The sequence below is a fragment of the Schistocerca piceifrons genome, chromosome 8 (assembly GCF_021461385.2).
Source record: "Schistocerca piceifrons isolate TAMUIC-IGC-003096 chromosome 8, iqSchPice1.1, whole genome shotgun sequence".
Taxonomy (NCBI): Eukaryota; Metazoa; Arthropoda; class Insecta; order Orthoptera; family Acrididae; genus Schistocerca; species Schistocerca piceifrons.
Genome location: NC_060145.1, coordinates 172,548,424 through 172,564,586, shown reverse-complemented (window position 1 = coordinate 172,564,586; position 16,163 = coordinate 172,548,424). Strand labels below are relative to the sequence as shown.

The 16,163-nt window shown below is 39.7% G+C and overlaps 1 protein-coding gene across 3 annotated transcripts in view; it reads right to left on the bottom strand.

The window, feature by feature from the left end:
* LOC124711118 (zinc finger protein with KRAB and SCAN domains 7-like) overlaps window positions 1-16,163 on the bottom strand; it is a 171,270-nt gene that overhangs the window by 102,935 nt on the left and 52,172 nt on the right. For all 3 annotated transcript variants that reach the window (XM_047240998.1, XM_047240997.1, XM_047240999.1), the window contains exon 3: window positions 3,297-3,563. In XM_047240998.1, the coding sequence (XP_047096954.1) occupies window positions 3,297-3,563 (267 nt within the window). The remainder of the gene's footprint in view (window positions 1-3,296; window positions 3,564-16,163) is intronic.

The window sequence follows — 16,163 nt, the reverse complement described above, 5'->3', positions numbered from 1 at the left end:
TTTATTAATACACATTTTTTACCCTGAACTCCAAAACAGTTACCACAAACTACTTAAAGCAACACCAAATTTTACCAATTTGTCGGTGGAGGACTCCAACTCTCCTTTCACTAAGTGATATTCCATTCCCCAACCCCCTTCCCCCCCTCTCCCCCCATTTGCCCCCACCTTGACCGACTTCTAGAATTGCCCCTGCATTCATGGACATTTCATATTTTAACATCTTAGTGATTTACATGTGAACCTTTTGATGAATGAACCTGTTTTTGCTTGAGTATAGAAAGTACCTAACTAGACTTACTTAAATCAGTACCGTGCTTAAATTTGACTGGCATTGTGTTTTGATGGCTTATTGTTTGCTTCTATAAAAAAGTAATTCAAGCCAAACTATTTAATATTCATATAAAATACTGTGTATGAAAGAGTTGGAGTGCACTGTTGCTGAAAAGATTGTGATAGTTTAAAGCCATGAGTGAGGGTTTAGCCAGAAATTTTAGGTTGAGGGGATGGATTTTCTGAGGATTTAAGTTTTATTATTTTGTCAAAAATTTACAATTTTGTGAAAAAAAGAAGGTTTGGGGTGAAAGGGTATCATTATTGATGGCAGTACTAATAACAGATAATAATGATCTACCTCTGGTGACTACTATATATTTGGCTTTCTAGAAGACTCCAGATGGGCAGTTTCGAGGCAATGGTCAGTGAGTATCTTATTAGACTGTGTGCACTTGGGAGATACTGGAGAGGCAGTTCAGTGGGTTATGAGTGGCCAAAGTTGAGGAGCAAGGTGTGGTGAAAAAAATTAGTATCATTGGGGAAATACTAGTTTGACTGAAATTATTGTGAATATAGGATGTATTTATGTACATGTGGATGCAGTTTTATGAATATATAAGTCAAGCATCGAAAGTTATAAGTACTAAAAGAGGAGAACAGAATAATACTTGAGTGACAGTCATTGATGCTGCATGGAAACTTGAATACTGGAAAGATGAGCATCAACGAAATTGGATATAAGTGATATAACACTGAGGCAGTACAGGAACAGTTAAATCTATCTGAATGTAAATTATACAGCGAATATTTCCATTGCAGCTAGACAAAATGGGTGATGTGAGGACTAGAGACCACATTTTTTTTTTCAATGATAAAGAAGCTGTGTTAAAATAGAGTGACTTATCATTCTAGAACTGTTGTTAAGCATAGATCCCTACATACACAGCAGCTGCACATATGTCAGTTTACGCACACAGTAAAATTCAACAGCCACCTAGGTATTTGATGTAAACAAATTCAATTGCTGCTAAAAATTGAGCTACCTGTTATTAACAGAATAAATATACGAACAGATTCTGGGGGGTTTACATACTGCTAACACATTTCTGACAGTATTCCTGAGTGCACGTATTCTGAGCTGTGACTACCACACTACCTGCAGAATAAAGATAGTTTCCCTACAGCATAAATTCTGGTTTGAACTGAAAACAGTCATGAGAATGTGTGACAACATAGGTAAATAGATGAGTACATGTGGTGATCACATACTCCAAGATCTAAAAATCTCACTCTCACCTAAGAAAGTGTTGTAGTGTTCAAACCAACATCTACGCTTTTTCCTGCTTTACTGATAAAGGTCTATTGTCAATACTAACTGCAGTTACTGTTGTATGGAATAGTGATTTATAAAAGCTGTTTCATTTGTTCAAGTAAGTGATGATTTGTTTCTCTACTTCACTTATGCTCTTCCTTGTGGAGGTATTGAACTCCAAAGTGTGTGTGGTTGAACGAATGAGCAGTGTTGCTGCAACCAGTCCACCTTCTATTGCCTTTAAAGCTGAGTATTGGGATAGAGGATTCTGTCATGAAACTGCATAGCCCTCAAATTACCCGCAATAGCAATAAGAAGCAATGAACATCCAGCCCAAAAAATTCCTGACCAACCTTTAAGTTAAACATGTGAAACTACATGACAGAGACATGCACTGGTACGTGACTGTCTCCATATTCTTCTATGATGATCATCAGGTTTCAGACAAATCCTGCACTCACTGGTGAAGAGGACCGGACACCATTAATCAAGGATCCATTTCAGGGGTTCCTTGCCAAACTGCTTTGCACACAATTGTGCTAGAGGATTTGTACTGTTGTTTGTAATTGATGTCTAGGTGTCAAATTGATTATGTAAAGAGAGATGCACACTGTCTTTGTCAACAGTAGTCCCTTTGTTACCTTCACAAATGAAATGCAGACACTGGTTGGAGTTGTTGACCACAGGCAACAACTACAAGGTAGGTTTTCAAAAAATCTCATAACAGCAGCCAAATGTTCAAAAGACGTCGCTGAGGTGTACAACATTTCAGAGGGAAAGTTCCCATGCTGGCAATCTTCCTTATCATAAAGTGACAATGCGTACGTGGTGTAAGCTTAGAATGACTCTTAAGACATAATGACAAACTGAATGTGTACACAAGCAACTACGTCCCATTCATTGTTGGAGACAATGCATGCTATTCTGAAGGGTATTGAGAATGCAGGACTACTTTTATCTTCATTACACAGGTGGATGCTTATGCAAGTAGCAATAGTGGAAATATGCCACTATATTTTCTACAAAGAAACATTTAACAAAGTGATGATCATGATATTCTCATTCCAATAATTACTTTCTTGCACATCAATCAGTCTTAGTTTTGTAATGAAATTAAGATGTGAAAGCTGCGAACCATAAGAAAAGTTTAAAAAGCTATGGTTGTCAAAACCAGAAGTTTTATTTGAGACAACCTCATACAAAAATGAAATTTAATAAATAACATCACTGTACAACTTTTTAACATGGAAGTTGTAATTTGTTAAAGTAATGTTTATGAGTACTAATTGCAAAAATATAAAGATGATCATTTCTTTGTTAAAAGTCCATTTAGATTTTTTCAGATATCAGAATGAGAAATATGTACTAAAAGGGCCCAGATTCTGTACCACACAAACTGTGAATAACCCAGATCTCTAAGTGGTGAACTTCGAAGATGTAAATCAAAATATCAACATTATTCCACAGTTTTTGTTCCTGATATATGAGTAAAATTTTTCAACGATGATTAGAGTGAGAATTAAATCAGAACTTATACGTCTACTAACTTCAGTTTTGAACATAAGCCCTACTGATTATGGTTTCCAACTTTATAACATTCTTAACTAATAGAAACATGGGCATTTACATATAAAACTTACATTCTTGCCTCATGAAGGAGCAAGAAATCACACGAGCATAATGGAATTCTTAATATCCATTACTTTACCTGCATATGAACATCAAGTTGGTTCCGATCAGGGAGGACAGTCTGGCATTCTGGGCAAGAGAAGAGTGTCGATCCATCTGCAGCTGTGATAAGCCGTACTTCTCCTAGGCGCCCTCTAGACCGCTTACTGTTTCCATTATTAACAGCACTGGGTGATGTCCCATTTTCCATGACTTCATCAGTTTGGTAACTCAGGAAGTGCTGAAATGGCATTGCTAAAGGCTGCAATGGTTGCAACCTTGACAAATAATCCGCCATTGCAGTACCCTGAAATGTGAATGATATTTTTAAAAGCATGAGCATATGTATGTAGCTATGTACACAAATCCTGCTCTTTTGTTACAGCTAGAAAATGGTTTCTACTTAAAAGTTATTCCTTGATTTGGAAAATGAGAAAACAAACTCTTTACAAGTGCTACATTCTAATCAGTAAGAACATCGCAGTCAGTGCTATTTACTTTTTTGAGACATAAGAGTTTAAGAAACTTGAACAAATTATGGATAAAGTGATGTAAAATTTAAGGAGCAGTGAATAGGAGCAAGAGAAGGATGTTTAAGAACATAAAACCTTTAACAAGAGAAGCAGAATGGCTAATATGTATAAGAAAAATAGTCAACTTGTTGGTTCGTAGACAGAAGGTTATTAAAACCAACATGGTTGAAGGGCTTATGGAAGAAGAAACCAGGCAGCAAAATGACAAGTCTGCTTTTTAGCATAAGGCTAACAACTTCATGAAGTCCATGATAACAAATGTTATTACTGATGCTGTTTACAACAAAATAATGGTAAGGCAACAGTTAGTGATGCAGAATTTAAAGCAGAGAGTTTGAATCCAGTTAAAGAGACTAGTTGTTTAAGATTTTCACTGATACAACTTATATAACAAGACTGAAAAGTTTGTGGAATGAGTTAAATAATGGCCTTCTATCCAGGAATTAAGATGTCATGTTGATATAGCTTCTTTGGCTAGTAATCAAAATGACCGGGGGTTTGGGTTTGATTCTCAATACTGCTTATATGTTGAACAAAAATCATCAGCAATGGTGGCCAAAGACTTCCAGTGTACGGTGTCACCCTCAATCCACAAATTGCCTTGTTAAAGATGGCACAGGAATGGACAGAGGTCTGGGAGCACCGCCTTTCCCCTGAGGATGGAAACTGATCCCAAGAAAAAGCAAATCAGCGATGATCAGTGACATGTGGATGCAGATATGTGTGGCCTGTAACCAGGGGAAAAAAAGAGGCATGACTATCCTTCTATTGACAAAAGATTCCAAATTACTCCCTGGTTTGGATCTCTGGAAGGGAACTGCCAAGGGAAAGGTGACAATGAGAAAAAGGCTAAACAACAACAAAAGGGTAACATCCTATGACTCATATGTGGAATATCAGAAGTCAGGATGTGGTAGGGAAGTGGGAAAATATGAAAAAGGAAATGCAAATCCTCAGCTTAGATATAATGGAGGTCAGTGACGTGAAATGGAAAGAAAGTAATGGTTTCAATCACTATGGAAATAAGTGGGATACCGAGGTACAGAGTAATGGTGATGTGTGTTTAAAGCTCTTTAAGGCTGTAGATACTACACTACTGAAAACCACAGTAGTTCAATTGAAGATGAATGGACATGTGTCTCACGGAAAAGTCCCCAGGTGTGGGTTGACTTTTTGAAACCATATATACCGGGTGATCAAAATGTCAGTATAAATTTGAAAACTGAATAAATCGCGGAATAATGTAGATAGAGAGGTACAAATTGACACACATGTTTGGAATGATATGGGGTTTTATTAGAACCAAAAAAATACAAACATTCAAAAAATGTCTGAAATTAGCATAACAAAGTAAGACAAAGCAAAGATGATGTTCTTTACAGGAACTGCTCAATATGTCCACCATCATTCCTCAACAATAGCTGTAGTCAAGGAATAATGTTGTGAACAGCACTGTAAAGCACGTCCGGAGTTATGGTGAGGCATTGGCGTCGGATGTTGTCTTTCAGCATCCCTAGAGATGTCGGTCGATCACGATACACTTGCGACTTCAGGTAACCCCAAAGCCAATAATCGCACAGACTGAGGTCTGGGGACCTTGGGAGGCCAAGCATGATGATGAAAGTGGCGGCTGAGCACAAGATCATCACCAAACGACGCGTGCAAGAGATTTTTTTTTTTTTTTTTTTTTTTTTTTTTTTTTTTTTTTTTTTTTTTTTTTTTTTTTTTTGTTCTAATAAAACCCCATGTCATTCCAAGCATGTGTGTCAATTTTTACCTCTCTATCTACATTATTCCGTGGTTTATTAAGTTTTCAAATTTATACTGACTTCTTGATCACCCGGTACAATGATATATGTTCCTGAATATCATGTCATGCTCTAGGCTTTAAAATAATAATGTCACACAAACTGGTCATGTAGCCTAATGGTTACAGTATGATTCTCACATGCAAAAGGTGTGAATTCAAGGTCATTTTTAAACCCTTATTGAAATGACTTAGATTTTTAGTTTTATTCTTGTAATTGGTTGAAACGTGATTTTTTTCTATTTGTATTTCTTTGCCACATCACTTTAATCACAGCATTAATTTTTTCAACTGCTCTCTTTTTCTCCATATCATTCTTTTTACACTTAGAATCTTTGTGAAGGTGAATTTATTTGTTTATCTAACATTATCGCATTCTGGTCAGAGCTCCCAGTGGTAGTGGTCATGTGTGCATGACGTGCACTTATTGTGTGAATGTGTGTGTGTGTGTTTTCTTTGCTGAAGAAGACATTGGCCAAAAGCTATAATGGTAACAGGCTTTTTGTTGCGCCTGTCTGCAACTCAGCAAGTCTATCCCTTTCCTAAAATTGTTGTTATCATTATGTTCAAATACCTGGAAATGTTGAAAAGCAAAAGATGAAATTTCATTATACTGACTGTGCAATGGTGTCAAGACTGTATTTTTCATTACAAGACGTACATTGTTTGGATGTTAATCATCATACAACCATTTAAAACATAAATTGTAACTGCACTATGGACACAATCCTGCAGGAGAAGATTTAAACAAAAGAAGGAATTATAGGTGAAACATAATTCAAGCAAAATGAGGAACAGAACTAATGAATGCAATATCATGGATGAAAATATAGGATGATAAAAATGGAAGAAATTAAATTAAAGTTAATACATAAAGACAATTAAAATCGCATGAACAAAGAATCCAAGTGGGAAAAGATTTATAGGAAGAATAATGAGAGCAAATGAAAAGTTAATATAAAGATTAAAATGACATGATAAAAAATATTAGATTTAAAGCAGTTAACCGAATAAAAATCACGATCAAAGTCATTTCAATAAAAATTTTAAAATAAAAAATTTCAGAGCAGCTGGCCAATTTCAACCCACAGCCTTTTGCATGCGAGGTCTGTACTTCAACCATTGCATTATGCAAACAGTCCACGTAACATTCCTTTTTGAAAATGTTAGACCATCGCACAATTTTTTTTTTTTTTTTTTTTTTTTTTTAATTTTTTTTTTTTTTTTTTTTTTTTTTCCAGAGGCCACCAGGGTGAATGGCAGCAGGGCATGATGCCTGGGATGTTAGCCTACATCATGGTAAAAATGGTTTCAAAAAGTTGCCACCACTGTCGGGGGCCCCACCCTGAAATGGGCAATTACAGAAGTTGGACAGACAGATATAGAAACAAGGAACGTAACTGCAAAGAAACCTGGGTAACAGAAGAAATACTTCAATTCGAAAGCACTCATTGACTTTGGAGGGGTGTCTAGACCTGGGGGTACGGAGTACTATTAACATTTTGGAAGACATATTGTGACTTGCAAGTAGTCATAAAAAAGTTCCAGTTCCAACCCTGTTAAAAACCTGCGTAATACCGACTTTAAATCAACCACCTGATTACACTACGTTACTTCCTTTCGCTGAGAGCTGGTGGGAAGTGGAAGAAGGGTGGTGTGGTCCCCAGGCACCTGGGTATGGGCACCCATGCTTCAATTGATCAATGGAAGGAAGTACAAAAATTCTCAGACAAAGACAGGAATATGTAACTACCAGTCACTCAAGAGTTAAATAAACAGTAAGTGCAGAAAAGCTAAATTGAAATGGTTGCAGCATAAACGTTGAAAAAATAAATAAAAAGGGTCTTTGGGAGGGCAAACTCAGCATATAGAAAAGTCAAATCAGCCCTCAGTGAAATTACAAGCAAAGGAGTCAAGATTAAGAGTGCAAGAGGAAATTCACTGACAAATGCAGAGGAAAGAGTGGATAGGTGGAAAGAGTACACTAAAGGCCTCTACAAGGGGAAGGAACTGTCCAATAATGTGATAGAAAAAGGGAGACGGGAGATCAAATGATGTAAAAGACACAGATAACATTCCTTCACTATTAAAGTTGGTTTGCAATATCTGTGGGACTGGTGATACACAACCAGACTTTTGCAAAAATATCATCCCCACAATCCCAAAGATAGCAAGGACAAATAAGAGCGAAAACTATCTTACAATCAGCTTAACAATTCAGGCATCAAATTTGCTGATAAGTGTGATACATACAAAAATGAAAAAGAAAGTTGATGATCTGTTATGTGACAGTCAGTTTGCCAGTAAAAAGGTAAAAGCACTAGAAAAGCAGTTTTGACATTTTAATTGATAATGGAATCAAATCTTTGGCAAATAAGACATTTTCATAGGACTTGTCAACCTAGAAACCCGTCTGACAACGTAAAATAGTGCAAAATGTTCATAATTCTCAGGAAAACACATGTACGCTAAAGGAAAAGAGAGGTAATACGTAATATACACATGAACCAAATAGCAGCAATAAGAATTAAAGATCATGAACAAACTGCTCACATTAAAAAAGGTATAAGACAGGGCAGTCTTTCATCCTTACTGTTCAAAATATACATCAAAGAAGCAATGACAGAAAGAAAGGAAAGGTTCAGGAGTGGGATTAAAATTCATGGTGAAAGGATAATAATGATAAGATTTGTTGATGACACAGCTATCCTCAGCAAAAGTGGAGCAGAATTACAGAACCTGTTGAATTAAATACTGACTGAGGATAAACTAAAGAAAGATAAAAGTAATGATGAGTATCAGAAATGTGGTTAGTGATAAATTTAAATTCAAAATTGGTGGCCATGAAGTAGATGAAGTCGAGAATTCTGCTGCCTTGGAAGCAAAACAAAATATGATGGACTAAGTGAGGACATAAAAAGCTGACTAACACAGGCAAAAAGGGCATTCCTGGACAAAATAAGCCTACCAGTATCAAACATCAGTCATAATTTCTCAGACTGTTGTACGAAAGTGAATCATGAACTGTGGGAAAACTGGAAAAGAAGAGAATTGAAGCATTAGAGATGTGGTGCTATGTTGTAAATTAGGTAGACATAAGAAAAGAGGAGATTCTCTGCAGAATCTGTGAGGAAAGGAACATACGGAGAACAATGACATAAAGAAGGGACAAGATGATAGGACATGTGTTAAGACATCAGGAAATACTTTCCATGGTAGTAGACAGAGCCATAAAAAACTGTACGGGAAGACAAAGTTGGAAATATATTCAACAAATAATTGAGGCTGCTGGGTTAAGTGCTACTTTGAAATGAAGAGGTTGGCACAAGAGAAGAAGTTGTGATGGGTAGCCACAAAATCAAGAGAGAGAGGGGAAAAAAAGCAGGAATGAAAATTATTTCCCACAGCTTATACTAATTAGCAAAGTGTAACATCTTTTGAAAAGCATATTTGAAACTTTACAGTCTAGATGGGGTTATTAACTAAAAATGACAGTAATACATTTCATGAATTAACTATTGAACTATAGCCGACTGCTGTGTGAAACACAGAAACAATGAACAGAATATAGCTTTTACGCAAGCCTTCAAGCTCTTACTCTTTCTCTAGCAAAAGTCCACACACTCACACACAACTACACAGACACCCAACACTCGCCCGTACAGGTGCTAGCATATCTGTGTCTGTGTGGTTGTATGCATGCATGTGCATGTGAATGTATGTACTTTTGCTTGAGCAACAACTCAAACACTAGTGTAAAGATGTATTGTATTCTGTTGAGTGTTTCTATGAACTACACATTAGTCAGCTATAGGCGAGTGGTTGCCTTTCCTTTATTTTATTTATTATTCCATCCAAGAATTTCTGTTGTTGTTATCTGTTCAACTACGTATGCTTGACAGAAACTTTGCCAGGAACACAAAACAGGAACCCTTAATGGCATTAGAAAATGCTTTATTTGAATACTGTCATCAATAACTGGCAAAGAAATAAGATCAGTGGACATTTGGCATGTTCCACTAGAATGTAGAAATGTAGATAGGAATTACAATAGTTATTTCAAGTAATCAGTAAAAGTGTAGTAGCTTAGAATCAATAATGAAATAACACTACATGGAACATGTGGAACACTGTAGAAAGCAAACCTTGAACCAATTCCATCGAATGGAACCATTGACATAAATGTCAGTGATACTCCCTCATTACTACATCTGTATCACAAGAAACAAGATAACTGCAAAATTAATTAAGTGTGCAAGCTCTTTCGAAAAATGAAATATGTGACACCCTTATTTACGGAAAAGCATAGCGAAAGAGCAACCAATCCATGTGAATAGATGCCAACAGATGTTTGTGGAATTTCTGATAAATCCTTTTAGAAGAAAGTACAGTTACTTGCCTTTAAAGACAGTTTCATGAAATTCCTTTAATGTTATCTCACGAGGGAAAAGTCAGAAGATAAAGTTATGTTGAAAAATGTTCTTTAACATTCAGAAGCATTTATACATGTTGTGGTCTTCAGTCCAGAGACTGGTTTGATGCAGCTCTCAATGCTACTCCTTCCTGTGCACGCTTCTTCATCTCCGAATAACAACTGCAACCTACATCCTTCTGAATCTGCTTAGTGTATTCATCTCTTGATCTCCTTCTACGATTTTTATCCTCCATGCTTCCCTCCATCACTAAATTGGTGATCCCTTGATGCTGCAGAACTTGTCCTACTAATCGATCCCTTCTTCTAGTCAAGTTGTGCCACAAATTCCTCTTCTCCCCATTTCTATTCAGTACCCCCTCATTAGTTACGTGATCTACCCATATAATTTAGACATACAACTAAAGTAATGCTCAGTAACAATAGTAATAAATTTGACAATGAAGAGGGTTACAAAATACTAAACAAAGAAATATATAACACCAAATGGTTCAAATGGCTCTGAGCACTATGGGACTCAACTGCTGTGGTCATAAGTCCCCTAGAACTTAGAACTACTTAAACCTAACTAACCTAAGGACATCACACAAATCCATGCCCGAGGCAGGATTCGAACCTGCGACCGTAGCGGTCGTGCGGTTCCAGACTGTAGCGCCTTTAACCGCTCGGCCACTCCGGCCGGCTATAACACCAAACATGATCAATTATTGACAATATAATGTAAATGTATTAAAAAAAGATGCTGTGACTTACCAAACGGGAAAGTGCTGGTAGACAGACACAATAAAAAACACACAAATATCAAGCTTTCGTAACCCGCGGTTGCTTCATCAGGAAAGAGGGACACAGAGGGAAAGACGAAAGGATGTGGGTTATAAGGGAGAGGGTAAGGAGTCATTCCAATCCCAGGAGCAGAAAGACTTACCTTAGGGGGAAAAAGGGACAGCTATACACTCACGCGCACACACACACACACACACACATATCCATCCGCACATATACAGACACAAGCAGACAAATGTAAAGGCAAAGAGTTTGGGCAGAGATGTCAGTCAAGGTGGAAGTACAGAGCAAAGATGTTGTTGAGTGACAAGTGATGTACAAGGGGTGGCAACTTGAAATTAGCGGAGGTTGAGGCCAAGTGGGTAACGGGAAGAGAGGATATATTGATGGGCAAGTTCCCATCTCCGGAGTTCTGATAGGTTGGTGTCAGTGGGAAGTATCCAGATAACCCGGACGGTGTAACACTGTGCCAAGATGTGCTGGCCATGCACCAAGGCATTTTTAGCCACAGGGAGATCCTCATTACCAACAAACACTGTCTGCCTGTGTCCATTCATGCGAATGGACAGTTTGTTGCTGGTCATTCCCACATAGAAGGCTTCACAGTGTAGGCAGGTCAGTTGGTAAATCACGTGGGTGCTTTCACACGTGGCTCTGCCTTTGATCGTGTACACCTTCCGGGTTACAGGACTGGAATAGGTGGTGGTGGGAGGGTGCATGGGACAGGTTTTACACCGGGGGCGGTTACAAGGGTAGGAGCCAGAGGGTAGGGATGGTGTTTTAGGGATTTAATAGGGATGAGCCAAGAGGTTACAAAGGTTAGGTGAACAGCGGAAAGACACTGTTGGTGGAGTGGGGAGGATTTCATGAAGGATAGATCTCTTTTCAGGCCAGGATTTGAGGAAGTTGTATCCCTGCTGGAGAGCACATTCAGAGTCTGATCCAGTCCCGGGAAGTATCCTGTCACAAGTGGGGCACTTTTGGGGTTCTTCTGTGAGAGGTTCTGGGTTTGAGGGGATGAGGAAGTGGCTCTAGCTATTTGCTTCTGTACCAGGTCGGGAGGGTAGTTGCGGGATGCGAAAGCTGTTTTCAGGTTGTTGGTGTAATGGTTCAGCGATTCGGGAATGGAGCAGATTCGTTTGCCACGAAGAACTAAGCTGTAGGGACGGGACCGTTTGATATGGAATGGATGGCAGCTGTCATAATAGAGGTACTGTTGCTTGTTGGTTGGTTTGATGTGAGGAGGAGGAGGAGATTAGTGTTTAACGTCCCGTCGACAACGAGGTCATTAGAGATGGAGCACAAGCTTGGGTTAGGGAAGGATGGGGAAGGAAATCGGCCATGCCCTTTCAAAGACACCATCCCGGCATTTGCCTGAAGTGATCTAGGGAAATCGCGGAAAACCTAAATCAGGATGGCCGGACGCAGGATTGAACCGTCGTCTTCCTGAAAGCGAGTCCAGTGTGCTAACAACTGCGCCATCTTACTCGTTGGGTTTGATGTGGACGGATGTGTGAAGCTGGCCATTGGACAGATGGAGGTCAACATTGAGGAAAGTGACACGGGATTTGGAGTAGGACCAGGTGAATCTGATGGAACCAAAGGAGTTGAGGTTGGAGAGGAAATTCTGGAGTTCTTCTTCACTGTGAGTCCAGATCATGAAGATGTCATCAATAAAACTGTACCAAACTTTGGGTTGGCAGGCGTGGGTAACCAAGAAGGCTTCCTCTAAGTGACCCATAAATAGGTTGGCTTACGAGGGGGCCACCCTGGTACCCATGGCTGTTCCCTTTAATTGTTGGTATGCCTGACCTTCAAAAGCGTAGAAGTTGTGAGTTAGGATGAAGCTGGCTAAGGTAATGAGGAAAGAGGTTTTAGGTAGGGTGGCAGGTGATTGGCGTGAAAGGAAGTGCTCCATCGTAGCGAGGTCCTGGACGTGCGGGATATTTGTGTATAGGACAGAGGTTTCAGATTGAGAGAGAGGTTTGGAGGAAAGGTTATCTACCCGAATTGGGGTGTTGTGGTTCCAGATTGTGTTGACTAGAATTTAGAGAACTTTAAGTGTGAGGCCTTTGGCGGTAATGCCAAATGTCAGACATGCCTGAGTGAATAAATTACCTCTCCCCCAATCTGAAACCTCTGTCCTATCCAAAGGCCTCACCTTCAGCCCCATTCCCAGATTCAACCAAACAGCCCTCATCAAAGATTTACTGGCCTACACTCGTAGTCTCTGCTGGAAATATCACTTTGCCACGAAGAAAAATAATCCTAATCCTACTCCCAATGCTCCAACTCCCCAAGACACTATCCAAATTGAACTCTGCCTGGAACAGTTCCATCCTCCACCACAGCGGGACCCACCTCCTCTTCCTCAAAATCACCCTCTCCAAACCTTCCAGGAATTTCTCACTTCCAGCCTTGCCTCTCAATCTTTTTTGAAAAACCATAATCCTACTCCCAACATCACCACAGCTGAAGGCCAGGCTATCCGTGATCTGAAAGCTGACTGATCCATCGTTATTCTTCCAGCTGACAAGGGTTCCACGACCATGGTACTTGATCATCGGGAGTATGTGGCTGAGGGACTGTGTCAGCTTTCAGACAACACTACATACAAAGTTTGCCAAGGTAATCCCATTGCTGATGTCAAGAATCCTCAGAACCTTAGGCCCCTTACAAAACCTCTCACCTGACTCCATCAACCTCCTGACCCCACCGACACCCTGCACCCCTACCTTCTACCTACTTACTAAAATTCACAAACCCAAACATCCCGGCCGCCCCATTGTAGCTGGTTACCAAGCCCCCACAGAACGTATCTCTGCCTATGTAGATCAACACCTTCAACCCATGTGTGTGTGTTTGTGTGTTTTTTATTGTGTCTATCCACCAGCGCTTTCCCGTTTGGTAAGTCACAGCATCTTTTTTTAATATATTTTTCACATGTAGAATGTTTCTTTCTATTATATTCATGTAATGTAAATGGATAGATAAAAAATGTACTCACCAAGCAGTGGCAGAGGAATGCACACACACATAAGGGTTTAGTTTTCACAAGCTTTCGAAGCCAGTGGCTTTTTCTTCTGCACGAGAGTTGATAGGGAACAAAGAGGGGTGAAGGAAAAGGACTGGGGAGGTATAGGAAAAGGGGTACAGTTCATAAAAGTCACACAGAATCCTGAGTCAGGGGAGACTTAGAGGATGAGATAAGCAGGAAAGACTGATTGTTGGGGGCTGCACCAGACGAGATTTGAAAACATGAGCTTAAAGATGGATGATAGGGTAATATGCAAGATAGAGATTACTACTAAAACATCATGCACAAGTTAATAAGAGGGAAAAGCTAAGTGCATTGTATGTAACAGAGGTGGGAGGGTGAATGGTGAAAAATAGACAGGTCAGAAAATGAAAGATGCAGAAAACTAATTGTTGTTGTTGTGGTCTTCAGTCCTGAGACTGGTTTGATGCAGCCCTCCATGCTACTCTATCCTGTGCAAGCTTCTTCATCTCCCAGTACTTACTGCAGCCCACATCCTTCTGAATCTGCTTAGTGTACTCATCTCTTGGTCTCCCTCTACAATTTTTACCTTCCATGCTGCCCTCCAGTACTAAATTGGTGATCCCTTGATGCCTCAGAACATGTCCTACCAACCGATCCCTTCTTCTAGTCAAGTTGTGCCACAAACTCCTCTTCTCCCCAATTCTATTCAATACCTCCTCATTAGTTATGTGATCTACCCGTCTAATCTTCAGCATTCTTCTGTAGCACCATATTTCGAAAGCTTCTATTCTCTTCTTGTCTAAACTATTTATCGTCCACATTTCACTTCCATACATGGCTACACTCCATACAAATACTTTCAGAAACGACTTCCTACTTCGACCATCATCAGTTATTTTGCTCCCCAAATAGCAAAACTCCTTTACTACTTTAAGTGTCTCATTTCCTAATCTAATACCCTCAGCATCATCCGATTTAATTCAACTACATTCCCTTATCCTCGTTTTGCTTTTGTTGATGTTCATCTTATACCATCCTTTCAAGACACTGTCCATTCCGTTCAACTGCTCTTCCAAGTCCTTTGCTGTCTCTGACAGAATTACAATGTCATCAGCGAACCTCAAAGTTTTTATTTCTTCCCCATGGATTTTAATACCTACTCCGAACTTTTCTTTTGTTTCCTTTACTGCTTGCCCAATATACAGCTTGAATAGCATCGGGGAGAGGCTACAACCATGTCTCACTCCCTTCCCAACCACTGCTTCCCTTTCATGTCCCTCGACTCTTATAACTGCCATCTGCTTTCTGTACAAATTGTAAATAGCCTTTCGCTCCCTATATGGAGCAGAATATGGAGTGGAAAATGGTAGTTACTGCGAAGAAATGCTGAGAGGGAAAAAATTAACATAAATTAAGGGCAGGTGAGTGGTGAGAAGCAAGGACATGTTGTAGTGCTAATTCCCACCTGTGGAATTCTGAGAAACTGGTGTCTGAGGGAAGAACCCAGATGGCATGTGTGGTGAAACAGGCACTGAGGTCAAGATTGTCATGTTGTACAGCATGCTCTGCAACAAGATATTGTGTGTTGCCTGTATACATCCTCTGCCTGTGTCCACTCATTCTGACTGGTAGACATGCCAATGTAAAAGGCCGAACAGTGTTTACATAACAGCTGGTATATGACGTATCATTTCACAGGTGGCTCTTTCTTTGATAAATATGTTTTGCCAGTTACTGGGCTGGAATAGGTGGTGGTAGAAGAGTGCACGGGACAAGTCTTGCAGTGGGGTTGGTGACACGATAGGGAGATGGGTGCAGAAGGAGCACAGATAGGGTCTGACAAGGATATTGTGGTAACTGGGAGGGTGACCAAAAAACTATTCTACAATACTGGCCATTAAAATTGCTACACCATGAAGATGACGTGATACAGACGCGAAATTTAACCGACAGGAAGAAGATGCTGTGCTATGCAAATGATAAGCTTTTCAGAGCATTCACACAAGGTTGGCACCGGTGGCGACACCTACAACGTGCTGACATGAGGAAAGTTTCCAACCGATTTCTCATACACAAACAGCAGTTGACCGGTGTTGCCTGGTGAAACGTTGCTGTGATGCCTCGTGTAAGGAGGAGAAAAGCATACCATCATGTTTCCGACTTTGATAAAGGTGGATTGTAGCCTATCATGATTGCGGTTTATCGTATCGTGACATTGCTGCTTGCGTTAGTCGAGATCCATTGACTGTTAGCAGAATATGGAATCGGTGGGTTCAGGAGGGTAATACGGAACGCCGTGCTGGATCCGAATGGGCACGTATCACTAGCAGTCAAGATGACATGCATCTTAT